Source organism: Carcharodon carcharias, chromosome 15 (assembly GCF_017639515.1).
Source record: "Carcharodon carcharias isolate sCarCar2 chromosome 15, sCarCar2.pri, whole genome shotgun sequence".
NCBI classification, from domain to species: Eukaryota; Metazoa; Chordata; class Chondrichthyes; order Lamniformes; family Lamnidae; genus Carcharodon; species Carcharodon carcharias.
Window position 1 is genome coordinate 27,026,364 of NC_054481.1, and position 21,973 is coordinate 27,048,336.

The 21,973-nt window shown below is 42.1% G+C and overlaps 2 protein-coding genes across 6 annotated transcripts in view; both read right to left on the reverse strand.

The window, feature by feature from the left end:
• Positions 1-21,973, reverse strand: part of cyth3a (cytohesin 3a) — a 121,201-nt gene that overhangs the window by 16,453 nt on the left and 82,775 nt on the right. For all 5 annotated transcript variants that reach the window (XM_041207362.1, XM_041207363.1, XM_041207365.1 and 2 more), the window contains 5 exons: positions 14,659-14,741; positions 11,949-12,013; positions 7,557-7,623; positions 2,651-2,769; positions 1,028-1,108 (listed from right to left, as the gene is read on the reverse strand). In XM_041207362.1, coding sequence (XP_041063296.1) covers positions 1,028-1,108; positions 2,651-2,769; positions 7,557-7,623; positions 11,949-12,013; positions 14,659-14,741 — 415 coding nt within the window. The remainder of the gene's footprint in view (positions 1-1,027; positions 1,109-2,650; positions 2,770-7,556; positions 7,624-11,948; positions 12,014-14,658; positions 14,742-21,973) is intronic.
• LOC121288667 (small integral membrane protein 10-like protein 2A) overlaps positions 11,949-21,973 on the reverse strand; it is a 99,607-nt gene continuing 89,582 nt past the window's right edge. Inside the window, exons 3-4 of the mRNA XM_041207369.1 lie at positions 14,659-14,741; positions 11,949-12,013 (exon numbers count right to left, since the gene is read on the reverse strand). The gene's annotated coding sequence lies outside the window, so the exon portion shown is untranslated. The remainder of the gene's footprint in view (positions 12,014-14,658; positions 14,742-21,973) is intronic.

Here is a 21,973-nt window from a genome sequence, read left to right on the forward strand (position 1 = left end):
AAAAACATGAAACCATCATCCAAATTCCCAACATTTTGCTGATGTGATATAAAAATTATTGCCCGAGTATGGGTTCCATTGCAGTTCCGCACTCGGTATGTAGCTTGTTTTAATTCATTAAAAAAAATACAAAGACAGGCCCAAACAGTCCATGTTGGGGTTCATTCTGCATGAGCAGTAGTCCTGATTGCATAAAAGAATTTGTATTTATATGGTGGTTTTCACAACCTCAGGATGTCCCAAAACCTCTTTACAGCCCATGAAGTACTTTTTGAAGTGTAGTAATTGTAATGATTTAGGAAACAGCAGCCAACTTGTGCACGCCAAGCTCCCACAAACTGCGATCATATAATGACCAGATCATCTGAGTCAAGCTGATTGAGTATAAGTCTGGCAAGTCACCGTGGAGAGCTCCCCTGCTCTTCTTTAACTATTGTCCTGGGATCTTATCTGAATGTCCACCCAAGAGGGCAGACAGAGCCTCAGTTTAACGTCTGATCCAAGTCAATCTGAATTATGTGTTCAAGTCTCTGGAGTGGGGCTTCTGCCCCCAAATCAGAAGCTCGTGGGTTTGAGTACTACCCATTAAGCCAAGTTCACACCAGATGTCCATTCTGTTCCCATACTTTCCCATCCACCTTGGTAAATAGGTTCAGGACAGACCAGAGCTCCTGTGCAACCAACCTCCACTGCTGGGGCGTCAGTGCAAACCCCTTAGGCACTTGTGGAGTGACACAAATAATGCTGCGCATTAGAAAGGAGTGTCCCCTCTGCAAACCAAGTGGCAGGCTAATCCTCTTAAACTCAGGAAATGAGAAGGCTATCACTTGACTTCAAAGATTGCATTCGCTAAAGAAAATAAATCCCCCTTTCAAGTACTCATCAACATAAAAAAAAATTACACAGGAAGCTGTAAAATAAAAGGGCACTGTATCTGAGAGAGAATGCAAACCCAACAAGAATGCTCATGCACCCGATTTTAAATAATTCTGAACTTCTAGTCAGCACTTTTGGGGAAAAAACAAACCTCAGAGCCTGTACTAAATGAAGGTCAGCAAACTCATGAAGCTCAACAAATGCTTGAAGAACCTTGAGGTTAAATTCATCTCTGCAACGAGAAAAAACATACAATGTAGTTAATATTCTTGCAATAAATTCTAACAAATTTAGCCAATTGTGCCTGTGCTGGCTCTTTGAACTGTCCAACTAGTAGGCCCAATCCTTCCTTCCTCTTTCCCCATAGGCATGAAAAATTTCGCTTTTTAAGTGTTTATCCATTTCCCTTTAGAAAGTTGAGGGTGAATCTGCTTCCACTACATTCCATATCATAACTAGATGTGCCAAAAAAAAAAATTCTTATCTTTCCGTTAGTTCTTATCTTAGATCTTGGGTATCCTCTGGCTACTGACCCTCCCACCAGTGGATGCAGCTTCTCCCTATCTCATGAAAACCACTCAAAATGATAACACCTCTAAAATTCTCTTTTAATAAACGTTTGAAACTAAAAGAATAATGTTGCTTCTCCATTAAATATTCCTTTTTTTAATTTGTTCATGGGACGTGGGCGTTGCTGCTGGGCCAGCATTTATTGTCCATCCCTAACTGCCCTGGGGGTGGTTGGGTGGTGAGCCACCTTCTTGAACTGTTGCAGTCCATGTGGTGTAGGTACACCCACAGTGCAGTTAGGATCTTGAGCCCTGTTGACATAAATGTCTGCAATAGCCATAGGGTGCATTATATAAGATTTTATAAAACTGAAAATGCATCATGAAGCTTGCTTTCTGCAATGGAGTCTATGAGAAAGTTGATCTTAAAAAGCAACTTTTCCTTTATATTTGACTGTTTTCAGATTTTATTGATTAACCTGATAAGGTGGGTCTGAATCAATAGATTTGTTATATAATGCAATGGAGGATGAAACAGCGAGTCTCTTCCATAGGAATTCAAATTGACTGAAACAGGAAATAACTGCAGTTTGCCTTACATTACCCCAAGTCTCCTAACCCAGCAGACACCTGATTTGTATAATCATACAATGGTTACAGCATCAAAGGTCATTGGTCAGTTATGTCCATAATGGCTCTCTGCAAAAGCAACTCACCTCATCTCACTCATCTACCCTTTCCCCGTAGCCCTGCAAATGTTCTCTCTTCAGATTACTATCCAATTCACATACGAAAGCCTCGACTGCGTCTGCCTCCACCTTATCAGACAGTTCCACATCCTAACACTTAAGAACTTTGCCCAGCAATGGAGCACTATCTGCACAGCTACTGCCACTGATTCACTAATATCCTTTATGGAAGGAAGCCTATACCAACAGTAGCACCATCCTATGAGCTCAACCATTTTGGCAGAGAAGGAGGACCACTGCCAACCTGATCTGTGAGGCCAGTACCACACAATATGGCGCATATCCCCATGGAGCCATCGCAGCCTATGTCATGCAGTTTCTTAAATCTGAGGTCTGCTTACATAGATGGAAATGTGAAGGAATTCCAAAATGCATCATTGCTATGTATCTACTATGAAAAACACACTTCTCCAGTTCTGTGCAGTGCATGTAGCTAGTCCACAACATCAGTTAATATAATTAGCTAATTCTCTGCATAAATTCCTATTGCGGTCTGTTAAATGAGCAAATACTTACCTTTCACCCAAATAGTCACCAATGACCGTTTTATTTAACCCTTCTCCCTTGTATAGAAACTGGGCAATGTCTTCAGGAGTGTTCTGGAGCAGATCATTTTCGATTAGAAACTGGATCCCCTGCAATCAGACAAAACAAGACTCAGAACAATCCTGATTTGCTTGGGCAGCTTCTGACTAAGATGCTGAGGCCTCCTCACTTTCCCCTCCCCACCCTACCGTCCTCACCTTTTCTGAAGATGTTGGGACACAGCTGCACTGGTACCTCATCCAAGTAACCATTCATCCATGGAGGAGTTTGGACAGCAAACACAGGCAAGCTGTTTGACCATGCAAGTGGCACAGCTTAGCCTTCTTCTCACCCAACATCTACACAAACAGGAAATACCCGGCAGGGATCAACAAATTGCAATCAGGAGCAGAAATCTTGGGAAGGTTGAGGGGGAAGGGGAAATGAGAGTTAACCTTCTCCCTAACCTGGAAGTATGGAGGACAACTGAAACTTCCAAGATTGTCTTGACAGTTACCAGATTAGGAGAAATTGAGGCCAGGATAACCTGCCAGGATGGCCCTGATTAATGTCATTCAGGGCTAAATGGTGCTGAACAGAACTTAGTCTGTGAAAACAATATTACTAATTGAATGGTTTTGGTGTCACAGCTTGTAATAGAAGTTTCTAGTAGGGAGGATCTACAAATCGGGATTCTGCAACATGAGTAATTTCAGATGAAGGCAGGACTGACTCAACCACAATGCTCTCAGTTGAATGGCATGCCAACCTTTGCTACTTACATACCTATGCACAGGTATGAAGAACACCGCTTGGTCAAGGGATGCCAATGTTCATGGCATAAGCACCAAGCACAAGCGGCTGCTTTTGAAAGGTGCTGACGGGTTTGCCGCTGCACTGAGGTTACCGATGACTCAGCAAAGCAGACAACGGCTTAAAGTGCATTTAAATTCCACAATTTAAACTTCTTTAAAAATCTTTTGCAGTAACAGTCATGCAACCTGTTACAGTTGACAGACTAAGCCAGGCTTGTCAAATCTTTTGCTCGGGGTAGGGGTGGGGTGTCACATTTGCATTTTCTTCCCCCTCACTCAAGGGGCCAATGAGCAAGTTCCCAAAAGGTAAGGTTTGTCACAACAATAAAAACTGAACTTCAAAAAAAAAGTTGAGGTATTAAAAGAAACAATTGCTGAGCAAAAGTAAAGTAATGTCATAGCAATAAATCGTTAAGTTAAAAAGAGAGTAAATTAAAAATGACCAAAGTGAGAGCAGGTCAGAGTGTGTGTGTGGCCTGTGTCCCACTCCAAGTCTCAAGGTACTCATTCACTCACCCTCACCCACTGAGTGAGTGGGTGTGTGTGAATGTGTTGGTGTGCGGTGGTGAGAGTGAGTGTGAAACCTGAGACTCCCTCCCTCCCACATGCCCGGACCCCACCCTGGGCTCCGGCCCCGCCACATCCTGGCTCCAACCCCTCGCCGCACCTTTGCTTCCCTCAGGCCTGGCAGCCCTCAGCACACTCACCGGCACCAGAGTTCACTGCTCCTCCAATCGAAGAATGTTTCTCTCCCTCTTACTATCAATCAGCAAGCAAGCATGGAGAAGCAGCACCTTGCAAAATCTTGAATTTCACTTCCCTGCATTTTGAACTTACCAGCCTGTCTTACCAGCTTTTGATCACTGGTTTGGCGGGGGGCGGGGGGGTGGGGGGTGTGTCACTTTGGAGGGCTTCGCTGGGTGCACTGCAGCCTGTGGGCCACCAGTTGGACAAGCCTGGCCTAAGCAGTGTACTGGGATTCTCTCGCATCAATGGAAAGTTTCAAGTTTTAGTGTGCTGGATTTGGAGGGGAATCTTTAAACTTTTTCCCTTAAAAACTGAATTAAATCATTCGAAAATTTCAAAAATGAGATTGATAACTTGTTAGGCAAAGGTATTCAGGAATTTAAGTGGGTAGATGGAGACAAGATCAGCCATGATATAACTAAATGGCAGCACAGGCTCAATGGGCTGCATGGCCTCCTCCTGTTCCTATGCTATGAAAAGAATCAAATCTCAACTCAGTACTGTCTTCCGGAACCAAAATGCAAAACACATTAAAATCTAGTCAAATTTCACACATCCCTCAATTCCACAATCGTGCAGGTTTCCTGTTCGTCTGTTGCAAAACATGTCGTCCAGAGCCATTCAGTGGCAAATACATACCAAGACAGCCCACCCTCTAATCGGATTAAGTGCAGGAACTAAATTTTATTATAGGCACATAAACTTCACAGGTTGGTTAAAAGGCATTACATATAACATAGGGAGAAATTGTTCCCATCAGTGGAGAGATTGAGAACCAGAGGGCACAAATTTAAAGTAACTGGCAAAAAAAGCAATGGCAACATGAGGAAAATTTTTTCATGCAGCGAGTAGTTAGGGTCCAGAATGTATTGCCTGCGAGCATGGTGGATGATGCAGGGTCAATTGAGGCTTTCAAAAAGGGAATTGGACAATTATCTGAAAAAGGAAAAACTTGCAAGGCTACAGGGAAAAAGCAGGAGAGCGGTACCAGGTGAATTTCCCCTACAGAGGGCCAGCACAGACAACAACCGAATCCTTCTGTGCTGTAATCATGCTAGGATTCTATTTATGACGTTGACCTACATTAGCTCCTAATCCAGCATTACCTCTATTTTAAATTCTTGTTTTCAAGTCCCTCCAGGGCCCACACCTTCCTATTTCTGTACTCTCCAGTAGCCCCACAATCCTCAGAGGTATCTGCGCCCCTCTAATTTTGGCCTCTTGCACATCCCCAATTTTCATCACTATAAATCGGCTGTCTTGCCTTCAGCCACACGGGCCCCAAGCTCTTGAATTACCTCCACAAGTCTCTCCACCTCTCTCCTCTCCTTTAAGAATCCCCTTAAAACCTACTTCTTTAACCCAACATTTAGTCCCCTGTCCTAATATCTCCTGATGTGGCTTGAAGTCAAATTGATATATTAAAAAAATTCTGTGAAGCACCTTGGGATATTTTACTTTGTAATGGATATCATTAAACACAAATTGTTGGTTATCATCTTCATTTTCACAAGTCAATATGTGGTAGCAAGATTTTACAGAAAGTGGTAGGAGGAAATAGAAAAATGATCATCAAACAGGTTACCAGGAAGAATAACCTAAGCTACAACACTAGACTCGTTTAAGAAGCAGCTAGATGTTGCAACTGAAATATGGTAGGGTTGGTGCTCTGTAAGAACAACGTCAAACCCCTAGGCTAGGGGTCCCATGGCATCCTCAGCCTATCTTATAATGCTCAATTGCCTCATCTATGTGCAGTAGAATCATGGTCCCTCTCAGGTTAGATGGGCTGCAGAGCCCAGTCCCATTCCACTCTTCTTTGCCAAAGCACTGAAATCACATCAACAAGAAGCCAATGCTCCAAAACCTTGGACTTCAATCAAAGCATTCTTTCCACTTTAATTGCCCTGGCAGGAGTGTATTCTCTATACTTAAAATTGCCTTGGCTTGTTAAATATCTATTCCTTTGCTAAGCTACACATCTGTAAAATATTCTGTTGAAATCTTAGATGCAGTTTGGTTACCAGATCAGGACTTAGTGCACTCCTTCCAGTCCTGTGGAAGTTATTTACTCTCATCTGTTTTCCTTGCTTTCCATCTTCAGCAGGCACCAGCAACTCCCAACACTGTCTGCTGCCATCCCTGCAGTATCTTTGCTTGACATTCCACAAAGGCTCCTCTCTTCTCAGGCATTCCCAAGGTTCTTCCATCCCTCTGTAAAAAGGAACTCTGCAAATTCCCGAAATATATACATGCCACTAAATTCCAAATTGCCCTCCCAAATTTCTCCATGCTTTTAAAAATACCAGCCAAGGCTAATCTTTTGTGCTGTCTCCAACCCTGGGGCTCTTGAACCAAAGGCTTCCCTTGTTGTCACGAGTAGTGTTGGGAGCTGAAGTGAAAGCTAAAAACATAAGAACAGAGAATGCCATTTAGCCCCTTGAGCCTGTTGTATCATGCAATGAAACCATGACCTGTGTCTCAACTCCACCGCCTTGGCTCCATATCTCGTAATATCCTGGTCTAGCAAAATATCCACCAAACTCAGATTTAAATTATTATTAATCTAGCATCTATTGCTTTCATGCAGGAGGGAGTTTTACATTTCTACCACCTTTTGTGTACAGAAACCTTTCCTAACTTCTCTCCCAAATGACCTGGCTGATTTTACAGTTATGCACCCACTCCTCCTGGATTCCAATTCCCTCCACCTGCCACCCTCACCCACTCCGGCCACAGAAAAAAAAAATTTCCCTACTCACTATTAAAATCCCAAAAAACCCTGACAAATTGACCCTTAAACTAGGCTTATATTCCCCCAGAATATAGAAAGTTATTTAACTGAAATATTCGCAGTTTGAACCTCTGCCCTCAGACACTGGGAACCAAATAACTCTGAACCCAAATTTCTGGATTCAGAGACCATTCATGAACGGCTTCAGGAAAGGTTTTGGACATCCAACAAGCTCACCCTATCCACACCCAACCCACTGACCCCCACATCCACACTACAGAATATAGCGCCTAGTAGCATCACTGTTTTCAGGTGAGAGAGGAAGACGGGAATTATTTAAATTTTAGAAGCAGAGCGATTAAAGTCTAAATCAAATTGAATCCTGCGGCGTAAGTATTGCACTTTTATTTCATTTATATTGCAACATGCTAATGTAGTAAAATATATGGTGGGACATGGCCGAGGATACCTCAATTCGATACCAAATTGGAGCAGACAACAATACATTGAATGGAAACAAAATAATATATCACAGAAACAAATCAGCTGATAAGCCAAACTAAAATATCCATTAAAATATCCAAGCTTAAAGATCCATTACCTTTTTGGGATCCATGTTAAACTTCTTTCTCCCCATAGCCATTTGTTTGTTCCTTTGAGTTGTTTTACTGCAAATGTCAAAAAAAGGAAAATAGTGAGGAAAGCCTCTACCCATCCCTCTGAGTTCACATCATGGATTGACCATCAGTGGAACCGGGATTGTCCTCATCTCATTAATACATGGATGTGAATCCTGTCATTAAGAGCATGAGAAATAGGAGGAGTAGGCCATTCAGCCCTTCAAGCACACTTCAATAAGATCTTACTGATCTTCTACCTCATGTCCACCTTCTTGCACTATGCTCATATCCCTTTATTCTGTTAGCATCCAAACAACTACTGATCTGTCTTGAATATAATGATTCAAATGGTTATGCTTGGGGCTGTCCACTGTTGCTCTCTCAGTATCAAGTCCAGGTCACTTGAAGGTTGTGAAGGCTGCCCTAATGACGATTTCCTCTATCAAAGAGATTCCTGCTCCCCTGCCCCAGAGGCTTACCTGCCCAAAGTCACTGATTTTTTTTTTCTGGAGATGCCCAGTTACTTAACCTCTGCCAATGCTTTCAAGTCGCGAATCACACCTTCTACTGTCACAGTAACACCACTCGACCCTGACATCATTTAACAAAACACAATCAGCTTCATTCAAATAACATGGCCATAAAGTTCCAGAGATGATGGAGTTTAGGTACAAGGTTAGGTTGGAGAAGTTGAGCTTGATCTCCTTGAAGCAAAGGAGGCCGAGGAGAGATTTGATAGGGGCACGCAAGATTATGACAGGTTTGCACAAGGTAGATGAAGAAAAGCTGTTCCCATTAGCTGAGGGCACAAGGTCTAGGGGACATCGATCTAAAGGTTTTGGGTAAGGGATGCAGGGTGATGTGAGAAAGGCAGCCTTTTTTTGAAAAAAATAAACGCGGTGAGTGGCAACGACGTTGAATTCGCTGCCCTCAAGAGTGGTGGAAACAAAGGTGATGAATGACTTCAAAAGAAAACTGGATGGGCACTCAAGTGAAATAAATTTATAAGGCCATGGGGGGACAGCAGGAAAATGATACTAACTGGATTGCTATACAAAGAACCAACATGGACTTGATGAGCCAAATGACCTCCTTCGTTGTAGTTAGTCATTACTGCAAAGCACAAAACCTCTTTAGATTGGTAGAAAATGTGTACAAGTTTTTCTTTTAATCTGCTTTCTATTGGTAATTTGCTTCCCCCATTAACGTGGAGGTGTTGAGTCTTTGCTTGGGTCTAGATCCACCAGACAGAGTCACCCTCTTGTACCATTTTCATGTTAGCACCATGAGTCACAGCCCCACCACACATTCTGTCTCTAGTGAAGGCAGCAGAAACCCTGAGCTGTTCAGCCCCTCAATCTAGAGGCACCAATGCCATCTGAAGCAACCCTGCAGTTTTAGTCCTTGTGGGTGGGGAAGAAGGGTACTGAGGCTCTGGAGAAGGTGAAGAGGAAAGCCGACAGAGGGCCCAAGGGTTCCAAGTTGGGACAATAAGGCTCCAAGAGTCAGGGCCATTTCCTTTAGAGAAACTCAGGCCTAGACTGAATAGGATTGAGGCTTTTTTTAAAAAAAAAACAAGGAAGAGAGTGGGCTCAGACGAGTTAGAATGTCACTGGAGATGGAAAGGGATGTTAGGACTAGGAGTCAAGCATATAAAAGGTTGATAGGCAAATAGTTGGGATGGGCATCAGGAAGAATTTTTCATCAGATTATTATCCAGAACAGATTATCACATGCTGTGAGCACGGAATCATTACTGTTCTTTACTAAATGGTAACGTCACACGTTCTTCAGTAAAGAGGCATCTCCTTACATGGTAGTGAAAATGTGGAACTCGCCAGCACGTGGAGTGGTGGGATAAAAGATGCATTTAAGGGGAAGCTAAATAAGTGTGTGAGCAAGAAAGGGACAGAAGGCCATGTTGATAGGTTTAGATGTAGCTAGTAGGGGTTGAGGGTATAAGGCCACTGGACCCTTACTCGACTACCTTTGGGAAATTTCTCCAACTCCCTAAGTTTCCCCAATTTGGAAAGAATGTTTATTCTGCCAGTAAACTGCTACTCCTACTCGTGGAATGAGTCATTGCTGTGTGTCTGGGTGTGGGTTTGATGACACTCCCCTCAACCTTATTTACCATTTATTACATCCCAAGCAACAACCATCCAAAACCCACAGGCACTAAAATCATCTAATGTTTTCCCAAATCACAATGATTTTGCTCAGCACTTACTGGAAACTGAAATTGGTTATCTTCCTGAAATGTGCAGTTTGAGATACCAGGAGGAGGAACTCGAGTCAATTGGGCAGTGCAGCAGCAACGTTTTGGTAATGTAAAATTGGAGAGGTCTAAAATTAAAGCACACTTCATTTAGCACTCAATTCTGACCCTTTGGCAGAACCTCCGAAGCAAAGAGCACAACCCAGTAACAAAAGACCAAATATCTGACATTCTTTCCCTTCTAATTCCTCACTTTCCTTTCTCCTCCTCCCCTACCCCCTCCAGAGTTTTTTTTCTTTATTCCCTCCTCTCACAGGAACTAACGGTGAAGTCTGTTAATAAAACTCCTGCAACCCAACAATGGTGGCCATTTTTCATGCAGGAACCGGAAGCAGTGCTAATATGTTGATGAGCTCAATCTGCACAAAGGAACATCACAACCCTGTTCAAGCACCCACTTCGAACAAGGGCTGCTGGACAGTGAGATATATCCATGATGATTTAGTGGAAAAACCTAGTTAGTACTTCACTGGGAAAAGTGACGCTAAAGGTAATGGAGATGCCCTGCCACAATTCAAATATAACTGCCTAATTCAGCTGAGAATGAGGATGAACCTATTGACTTACATTGTCTCCTGGTCAGCCAACACCTTGCATTTAAAACTCTCATCCACCTCTTTATCTCCTTTAAGACACTCCTTAAAACCTACCTCTTGGTTATCTGCCCTACTATGTCCTGATGTGGCTCAGTGATATATTTTATTTTATAATGCCCTTTAAAAGAAGTTAGGATGTTTTATTACATTAAAAAGGTGCTATATAAATTACAAATTTCATCCTTCTGTTTAAACCCTTCCATGGCTTTTCATCCTCCCTATCTCTGTAACCTCCTTCAGACTCCTCCAAGAACTCTGCACTTCTCCAAATTTGGCCCCTTGCACATCCCAGATTTTCATCACTACACCTTTGGTAGCCAAGTATCAAGTTGTTTCAATTCCTCTGTCTCACTCTCCTCCTTGAAGATGCTCCTTCAAACTTACCTCTTTGGCCTGTCCTATTATCTCATTACATGGTTTGGTGCCAAATTTTACCTGATACCATTCTTGCAAAGCACTTTGGGGTGTATTACTTCTTTAAAGGTGCTTTATAAATGGAAGTTGTTATTATATAGAGCCTTGTAGATTTAGTAGCTTAGGTGCTTGACAGACAAACGACTCAATTGCTGCAGAATCTTAAAAATGGCTAGCATTACTTCTGTGCCATTTCCCTACCTCCCAAATTGCCAGCTCCAAGACGGGAGAGACATTTAAATTACAGGTCCAGCATTAAACAATGATCAAGTATTACAACCAAATCAATTCCATACTAAACACAAGAAAAATAAAGATTTTGTTTGTTCTAATCCACATATGCAGGCCTCCCTCATACTCAAAGGTCATTTAGAGCAATGCTGTTATGCTTCAAAAATGTAACCATTATAACTATAATGGTTTATTATCCTCTCATAAGAGCATAAGAAACTTGAACAGGAGTTGACCATTCGGCCCCTCGAGCCTGCTCCGCCATTCAATAAGGTCATGGATGATCATCTTATGTTTTGATTTCCATATTGCCATCTAACCCCTATAACCTTTGATTCCCTTGCCTAACAAGAATCTATCTACGCCAGCCTTAAAAATATTCAATGACCCTGCCTCCACCATCTTCTGAGGCAGAGAATTCCAAAGTTGCACAGCCCTCAGAAAAATTTTCTCCTCATCTCTGTCCTAAAAATAAGCATAGCAGAGTTAAGCAGAGATCTCTAGCTATAAAATTTTTATTGAGAAATGTGACTTAAATCAATACATTTTTGCAGAACACATTTGGAGGTGATGTGGAGAGGTGGGGGTGGGGGTTGGTGCATGTGTGTTTTATTGATTAATCTAAATTAAGTCTTTTTTAAAATACAGCTAGCAATTTTACAGTCTCGAATAAAACATTAACAAAAGCAACAACAGCCCTTTTCTTCACAGATTTAAAAAGCATCGTGCTTATAATTTTACTGCATGCACAGACACACACACACACACATCACCACATGTCCTTCTTAATAAAAGAACGTTTTTAAAAAACACCTGGGCTGCAGCAATTGTTGGAATATGAACAGCCAACTCACCTTTCATCAGTGCAAGTCAGAGTCTCAATCTCACTCATTACTTCAGCTATCTCATCTTTCAGCCTCTGTAAAACAGATATTTAAATGTTAAATCTAGAAGACCACTGAATTGCAGTGTTTACATGATAGCTTTAAGAGAGAAACTCAAACGCCCCCAAGCATGACTATTCCAAATCCTGGTGCCTCAAAAAGGTGAAGTAATTGAGGAAATACAAGAATCCAACAAAGCAAGCCTTATTCATGTGGCAAGCAGCTGTAGACAGACAATACCACAAAATTAAATCACTCCCCTTTTTTCTCCTGTCCTGGGAATTCAAACCTACTCTCCCAGGATAAAATGAACAGCAGGAATTGTAAAGGAATAGGACATTCTACAGGAAAGTCGGGGGCAGAATTCTTAAGGATTTACTCAAGGCAAGTGCTTTGTGATGTTCTCTGCTCAACTACTGTTGCTGTCAGTGAGAGCAAGCGATGTAGAACAAACAGCACAGTTAGATTTTTCCATACTTATCACATTGAATACGATTGTTCCCAAAGTATCATTATTTTGCACAAAGGAGGCAGTGAAAATGACAGCTTACAAATGACAAATCACTTGCTATGGTTATAGTGTATTCCGGCAGACAATGGGACGCCCGAAACACAATAGTGTGGGATGCAAAAGAGGTCCGATTGTCTTATATTGGTTCTGGTATTAGAATGAGGATGTGTTGTACTGTATTCAACATAGATTCAGATAAAATCCAACAGCGTAATGAATGTGTTTGAAGGCCAGGAAGCAACTATAATGTTTTTCCCTGAGGGGATGATGCAATTAGAGAAAAAGACAACCATAATGACTTCAGGAAGAGTCAGACAAGTTAATCAATTGAGCAGTTAGATGGCAGATTAAATTTAACGTGGAAAAATATGAAAATGGAGATGAAGAAGGGGGTATATGCACTAGATAATAAAACTTCAAAAGGAGTAGAGAGCACAGAGACACAATTTTTTTATTTTTATTAAGATGAAGATGTAAAAATTAAGGTGTATAAAGCTGTAAAAAATATGCATACATAAAGACCCAGCGCAATGCCAACATAGACCCATAAGGACTGTGGAAATTCAAGGAGGTGGTTTCCTAACACCTTCTCAGGGAAACGAGGGATGGTCAATAAACAAGGCCTCACCAGCATCACCCATGAAGAACAAATTTTTAAAAGTACACCAATTTGGGTCTAGGATTCTCAGTTATGATTTGAAAGGTTACATTTACCATTCCACATTTTGCAGAGAGCATAGAAAAAAAAAAATACAGAATTTCAAAAATGCAAATACTTTGCACATCAGACATAAGAATGTTGCTGCTGTCACTTCAAATAAATGTAATCTTCTGCAAATGTGCTTCTAAGGGGTTGCTACAGAGACAGAGAGCGTAAGCACATTTTCAATTATGTAGCCCTTTTAGATGTGGATTTGTTCAGAACTTAGGTCAATTTCAATGCAGATGTGCATAAACTCAGACAGACCAAAGTGAAGATTAGAATCTGTGTCACCAAGTCCTCCTGAAATTCCTAGTGGTCTCCTCTTCTTGATGGTGTCCTGTGCCAGCACACATACAAACACACGCTGGACAAGTTCATTAATTTTAAACCATTTTCCTAGCTCACAGCAGAGTTATGCATTAATGCCAAGGAGATTGAATTAAGCTTAAAATCAATACACCCAAATTCAATTTGACCCTGATGTAAACGGAGTCCATGGTAATAGATGTGAAGCCACACAACATGCAATCAGAATAAAAAATATGGGTGCACAAGATATTAGGCCTCATATAGCAACAACTGGTATTTATATCACTTTTGTCATTGTGAAACATTCCAAGACACCAAACAGGAGCATAAGATAAAATTCAACACCAAGCAAATTAAGGAGATGTTAGAGCGGATAACCAATAAAGTGTAGTCAGAGGTAGTTTTAAGGAGTGTCTTACAGGAGGTCGAGAAGTAGAGGCAGAGAAGTTTAGGGAAGGGATTCCAGAATTTAAGGCTCAGGTGGCTGCTGGCCATCGATTGATGGAATAATTAAAACTGGGGATGCTTGAAGAGGCCAAAACTAGAAGAGTGCAGGTTTCTCAATGGGTTGTGGAGCTGGAGGAGATTAGAGAGATGGAGGGGCCATGGAGGGGTTTGAAAACAGGGTCAAGGATTCTAAAATCAAGATGCTGCCAAACCGGGAGCCAACGTAGGTCAGCGAGCACAGGGGTGACAGGTGAACTCGACTTGGTACGAATTAGAACACAGGCAGAGTTTTGGATGACATTAAGTTTACGAGGGTAGAATGTGGGGGTCAGCCAGGTGTCCATTGGAATATTCAAGTCTGGAGGCAACAAAAACAAACGTAGTAAAACTCCCAAGGTGCTTCACAGGAACATTATCAGACATAAAAAAATACAGTGATATCAAGCCAAAGGAGATACATCAGAAGGGTGGCTAAACGCATGGTCAGAGGTAGGTGTCAAGCAGTGTCTTAAAAGGACTGGATAAGATGAGGTGAGATATTCAGGGTGGGGAGTTGGGTGGTGGTGGTGGTGGTGGTGGTGGTGGGGGGGGTGGGCAATTCACAGCTTAGGATCCAGGCAACTGAAGGCACACTCAAAGTGGGGGACCTGCAAGAGGCCAGAGCTGGAGCAGCAGCAGTGAAACGATGTTCAAAAGCCGGGCCAACCCACCTCAATGTCAGCCATCAGTTCCTTTTTCCTCCGCCTAATGTTGTCCAGTTCTTCTCTCTCTTCAAAGGATAGCTCAGGCGGTACTGCAAAAAGGTGGAAATTCAGAGAAGATTATGAACCTTTCAATTATAATGTATATTTTTTAAAAAGTGAATGGCAGGAGGTTACAATTTTAAAAGTAAGCACCAAAATATTGTAAACAAATAAACCCGTGTGAAAAATACACATTGCAATTATTTGCGTTTGATATCTGATCTCAGTGAAAATACCTGATAGCTCCAAGAAGTCAAAAATTTATCAATTTAAAATAAAATTTTGTAGTTACTATACAATTTTAAGCTCCTGCTGCAAGTGCAAAAACAAGATGACTATAAGATCTAAAGAAAATCAAATCTCATTATAGGGTCATTATCTCTACAGGGTTTATTTCTCCAAGTATTTTGCTGAATGGCAGAACACCAGCTTCCAAACAAAAGACTAACACTGACAACCAGAAGCTACACAGCTTTAGATTTGAAACAGAGTGTATACTATAGTACTCAAAATATAGAGCCAGAGGTCCACAATGCAATACATCTTCCAGCAGGTTTTAATCCAGTTCCTTTCAGTGGGTTTGTCGGCATGAGTGGTCAACCTCCCTCAACCACCCCTGTGAAATTCTGCACCATACAGCAGAGAAAACTGCTGTTGCAACTCTATCAGTGCAGCTTTGTTTAGCCCTCATCGTTAGCACATCTTTCCTCTTCGATGTACCTGAGCAGCAGCAAAAAGATGCAATCAATATTCCAGACTCTCAGCTGCTGAAAAGACAGATCCAATAATCACCATGACACACTCAGCCACGAAAGGTGGAACAGAAAGGCCCCTCGCAGTCAAAAAAACAGACGAGTTCTGACAATCTGTCCAGACACCTGTTAGCTGCAGATCTTGCTGAATGCAACCCTGATTTTACAGCAAAATGACGCTGCAGTGCTTAGCATCAGCCCCAGCACGCTGCAGGCTGTACAAATCAATGTTTCTGTAATAAGACACTCCCTCCACATTTAGCAGCCCTTGCTCTGTTACATTCACTCTTGCGGGCGAACCTTACTCAGTGGTGTCTGGGCCAACGCAACACTTTTTTTTTTAAAAATGGGGATTAAATCAGGGTGATATATTGGTAAAGTCCACAACTAGGTCACAAGAGAATAGGTAGATGGTAGATCGGCAGTGCTCTCATGTGTTAGTCTCATCCCATTTCAAAGTACACTGAGATGTCCCTTTTAATTGGACTAGTCTCAATTTTACAATAAACACAGAACCAGGCGTTATACACAGACAGGACACTAAGTTGGCAAGTCACACCGACATCTTAAGGAAACCACATTTCTCCCATCTATCATCTTACAGTTTCTCAGGATTAGCAACAGACTGATTTTAAAATGTTGCATGTTGTCGCTGAGGGATTAAACTTTCCTGTGCATGATTACACTGTAAAGGCAAGCTGCTTCAATAAGTGCACAGGATGAATATCAAACATTCAAGGCTGGGGTCATGAATGAAGTAGATCCTCACCGTTGTAGATTCAATGTTCAGAGCCACCCTAAAGTTGACACAGTGGCAAGTTAACTATAACCAGGATGTCCTCAGTAGCTGCAGGAGGCCCTGCTCCTACACAGCCTGTGTTAGTACATAGCAAGAACCTTTGGATAAATGATTCAAGATACACCCACGTTAAATTGATCCTGCAAGATGCAAAGTTAATTCTGTTGATCGAGACATGTCTTAAATACCAGATCATTCTCATGAGACAGAGTCTGGAGACAAGAGGAGGCATGTGTTCCAGCACACAATTGACAGAGGGCCAGTCTGGTGTTTTAAACAAAAGTCCAGATCAGCCAAGACCTTGGTTATAGGATTTGATACACACCCAACAGTTTCAAACGAAGCCTTAGAAGCCCGAAGTGCTTTTCTTTTAAAGAGCACCATGGGCTCTCTGGGATGGGAAGAACAATCACATTATATCTCACCTCAACATCGACATAAGGTCGCAAGCAACAAGCAGCCACCTGGTTAGCAATCGTCAGTTTAAAAGCTCTGCCCCCAGGACGACTATCAAGCTAATGGTACTACCCACACTGTCAATCAGGACAAACTGTACAGTCCATATCCCATGGGAGAGAAAACAGAACACAGCATATCATTCTTTCTTAAAAAAAAAGACAAAATGACTTACAGCCCAAGTAGGTGGAACACAGTTGCAGTAAATCACAGCAAAGGTCACATAACATCAATTTAACCACAAGTGTACTTAGGATGTTACTAATTGCATTGATTTCCTTGGGGGAGGGGAGGGAAGGCAGAGGAATAAACAGCAAAGGTGGAGGACTAAAACGGGAAGGAAGAGGCCACAACCAGTTTGCGCCACCCAGTAACCAGGAGATACAAATACATGCTTTATTATTATTCTAATATGCACTACTTGGATCCACAAAACAATGCTTGTAGAGCCAGGTTTGTATTTTAAATAGGGTATTTAACCTGAAAGCCAATCAGCAGAGCATTAAACAAAAACAAAAAATGCTGGAAAAACTCAGCAGGTCTAACAGCATCTGTGCAGAGAAAAACAGAGTTAACGTTTCGAGTCCGTATGACTCTTCAGAGCTGAAGAAGTGGAATATTAAATGTTTGAAGCCTTTCTACCACTGGGAGGTGGGTATATTTCACTTGAGCCTTGGGAGTTATTTATTTAGACCAGATATCATCTGTGTACATGAGTTCATGAACAGTACAATCTCCTCCAATGGCCTGTGTTACATCGCTTGCTCACCTCCCCTGCCTCCCTCCCCAGAGCCGCTCTCCCCTCCCTCCCCCCAGCCTAAACCATTCCCCACACCACTCATTCCAAACAATTCTCCTTTTGCCAACAAGTGGCAAAAAACGGGTTTTAAAAATCAATACACTTCTACCAAATGACTAATGATTACACCAATGCAGCATCAATCTTTCATCTTTCTACAACGGCCAGTTCAAGGGCCACCAGACCCATCATCTGTTTATAACTCTGAACTTTACTTGACCCAATAATCAAGAGGAGAAAGCATTTCAATTGCTGTGTCACAGTAAACTGAACACATCCTTCACCTCCACTTGTTACACTGCCCATTCTAGACATTGCTAACTTTGCAATAAAATTAACTTTCATTATTACTTTGCAAGTACTGATTAATGTAATTAATAAAGTGATGAGAGAGAGAGAGAGAGAGAGAGAAGCCAGACTATGGCACCTTTCCCAATCTCAGGAGTGCTTTACAGCCAATGATTTACCAATACTTTGGAATTAGTAATGTAAGGTAGAACTAAACATACTTCAATTCTCCAGGAGCAAAATAAAACGATGGTGGGTGGAGATGTTGAGGATATCAGAATTATGTCAGCACTCATACTTCCAATTACCCTTAGTCAGGTTCCTGGATATGGTACCAACATTTCCAGATATCTGCACTTAGTCATAAAGATGTGATGGTAATTATCATGTTGCCAAACCATAAGGCAGCCAAGCCCCAAGGCAACTTATTTGTGAAACAAACCTAAATAATAACCTGCATTTATATTTGGCTTCAACATAATAAAATGTCCCAAGGCACTTCACGGGAGTGTCATCAGACACAAGTTTGACACTGAGCCACTTAAGGAGATATTAAAACAGGTGACAAAAAGCTAGAACAAGAGGTAAATTTCAAAGAGTGTGTTAAAAGGAGGAAAGAGAGAGAGAGAGAGAGTGTGTTGAAGAGGTAGAGAGGGAATAGCAGAGCTTGGATCCCAGACAGCTGAAGACAGCACCCAAGGGAAAAAAACAAGATACACAAGAGGCCAGAATTGAAGGAATGCAGAGATCTCAGCATTGTAGGGCCGGAGGAGGTTAGAGATAGGGATGGGTAAGGCCATGGAGGGATTTGATCCTGAAGATGAGAATTTTAAAATTTGAAGTGTTGCAGGATCAGGAGTCAGCGTAGGTCAGCGAATGTATAGGGCAATGACCTATAGCCAAATGTTAGTCTGTGCACTGAACTTGTGGTGTTTGTTGCTAGAGTAATTTCTCTCCTTCTGCCTGAAGGCACCAACCCATTGCTGGACTCTGCTAATATAGAAATATGGGATTTAGGAGCATGATGTAGGCCAATCAGCCCATCAAGTCTGCTCTGCCATTCAGTAAGATCAGGGCCAATCTGGTTGTGGTCTCGACTCCACTTTCCTGTCTGCCCCCAATAAACCTAGAGTCCCTTGTCTGTCAAAAATCTAACTCAGCCTTGAATAAATTCAATGACTCTAACTCCACTGCGTTCTAGGGAAGAGAATTACAGAGACCAATGACCCAAGAAAAAAAAATTCTCTTCATCTTCATCTTAGAAAGGAGACCTCATTCTTAAACTGTGTCCCCTAGTTCTAGTCTCCCCCACAAGAGGAAACATCTTCCCAGTATCCACCCTATCAAGTCCCCTCAGGACCTTGTTTCAATAAGATCACCTCTCATTCTACTAAACTCCAATGGGTGCAGGCCCAACCTGTTCAACCTTTCTTCAAAGGATATGCCCTTCATCCCAGGAATGAATCGAATGAACCTTCTCTGAACTGCTTCCATTGCAATTTTTTCAAATAAGGAGACCAAAACTGTACATAGTATTCCATAGTATCTTTGGTCTCACCAAAGTCCTAAACAGCTGCAGTAAAACTTCCCTACTTTTATATTCCATTCCCCTTGCAATAAACACAAACATTCCATTTGCCTAATCACTTGCTGTACCTGCAAACTAACTTGTGCAATTCATGTACCAGGACAGCCAGATCCCTCTGTATTATCGAGTTCTGCTCTCTCTCTCCATTTAAATAACACGCTGCTTTTCTATTCTTCCTGCCAAAGTGGACAAGTTCACATTTTCCCACATTATACCCTAGCTGTCAAATTCTTGCCCATTCACTTAACCTTTCTATTTGTAGACTCTTCACCACCTCTTGACAACTTACTTCCTTACATACCTTGGTGTCATTAGCAAACTTTGCTGAAAGAGACATACTCCTTCAGTACTGCATTGGAATATCAGCCTGAATTTTGTGCTCAAATCTCTATAGTGGGACTCAAACTCAAAATTCTGACTCAGAGGCAAAGTGTTATCCACCAAGCCACTGCTAACACAGCCAAGAGTGCCTTTTAGATTAATCACTGTCATTACAATGTACCTAATTTATTCTTAGGGATTTTTTGGTCCCCTATCCCACTTGCTCCCTCATTTTTTATCCATCTCTACATTGTTCCTTGGGAGTTCATGGCTCAGTGGGTAGTGTCCCTGCCACTGAACCAGAAACTCTGGATTTGAAACCCACCCCAGGACTTGATGGCCAAAGGGATCTGGGTGTCCTTGGTCATAAGTCACTGAAGGCTAACATGCAGGTGCAGCAGTAATTAGGAAGGCAAATGGTATGTTAGCCTTTATTGCAATAAGATTTGAGTACAGGAGTGAAGTCATGTTTGTATAGAGTCTAGGTGAGACCGCACTTGGATTACTGTGTGCAGTTTTGATGTCCCTACCAGAGGGAAGATATACTTACCACAGAGGGAGTGCAACAAATGTTCACCAGAATAATCATTGGGATGGCAGGATTGTCCGATGAAGAGATTGAGGAGAATGGGCCTATATTCTCTAAAGTTTAGAAGAATGAGAGGCATGCTTCAACTAGGTCACAAAATTCTTAACAGAGCCCAAAAGGGTAGGTACAGGAAGGATGTTTCCCCTAGCTGGGGAACACATTGTCAGAGCAAAAGGTAGGCCATTTAGGACTGAAATGAGGACGATTTTCTTCATTCAGGTAGTGGTGAATCTTTGGAATTCTCCTATCCAGAGGGCTGTGGAGGCTCAGTCATTGAGTATATTCAAACAGAGATCAATAGATTTCTAGATATTAAAAACATCAAGGAATATTGGGATATTGCGTGAAAATGGCATTGAGGTCGAAGGTCAGCTATGATCTAGTTAAATGGTGGAGCAGACTCAAAGGGCCAAATGGCCTACTCCTATTTCCTATGTTCCTAAGAAACTGCATGCATAATGTGGCCAAACAGGTTGAGTACCAACCTGCAAATCCTTCCAACACATGCCAATGCCAAGGTGGTAAAAGGAGGACAGATCCCCGATCAGCCAAGTGATGGAAAGAAAGTCAGAGCCTCTACCATCACTAGCCATAGCTGCAGACTACAAAATGCATGGAAAAGCGCATGTTGTCACAGCAACTCCAACTCCCTAAGTGAATTGTAACAGTTCATCACCACACTGTTCCTCAACCAGAGGCCATTCAGGCCTCCATTAATAGCAAAAAAACCCACAGTGAGGTTATTCCACCCTCCTCCCAGGGGTGGACACTGGGGCGGAGGATGAGAGAGAAGAGCTTTGGAAACAGTTTTGCCATCTTTACTCTGTCATTGTTGGTGAGTCAGTAACCCAGCGCACAGATTTAAGATATGAACTTAAGAAATAGGAGGAATAGACTGCACAGCTCATCTAGCCTACCTCATATTCAATAAAATAATGGCCGATCTTCTACCTCAACTCCACCTTCCTGTCCTATCCCCAAAGATAATTGGCAAAAGAACCAAAGGGAAGAGGAGGAGATTTTTAAAAAAACGAGTTATTATGATCTGGATTGCACTGCCCAAAAGGGAGGTGGAAACAGGTTCAATAGTAACTTTCAGAAGGGAATTGGATAATTACTCGAAAGGAAAAATTTGCAAGACCATGGGCAAAGAGCTGGAGCATATAACATGGAACATGATGGGCTGAATGGCCTCTTTCTGAACTGTAGGATTCTGAATCACAGGTGGAAAGGCTCCTGGTTTCAGATCAGGCTCAAAAACAACCTGGCTGGACATTGTCCAAGGCAAATCCCCTGCCTTGCCTTTGCACAACATGAGATATAAGGGAAGCTTCCAGCTCTCCTGCTGGCGAACTGCAGCCAGGGGTGACATATCCAGTAAAGTCTCTCTCAGCTAGTTCCTATCACAGAGAATGGAGATCAGTAAATGCCATTCTGCTCTTCCCTGCTGGCTGGAATCCATGAGCATCCTGACAACTGCATGGGATTAGCATTATAGGATTGGAAAAAAGATGCAGACCTTGCATCTGTATACAATTTAAATGGCATCACATGCTGTGTCTGCAAACCAACCAAAAAAAGTAGGGTTTGACAAATATATTACAATGGTCCCAGTTTATACAACACACTGCCCAACACCATTCCATAAACAAACCCCTGGGAATCAGCTCCCGTCAGCTGTTTGGGAGCC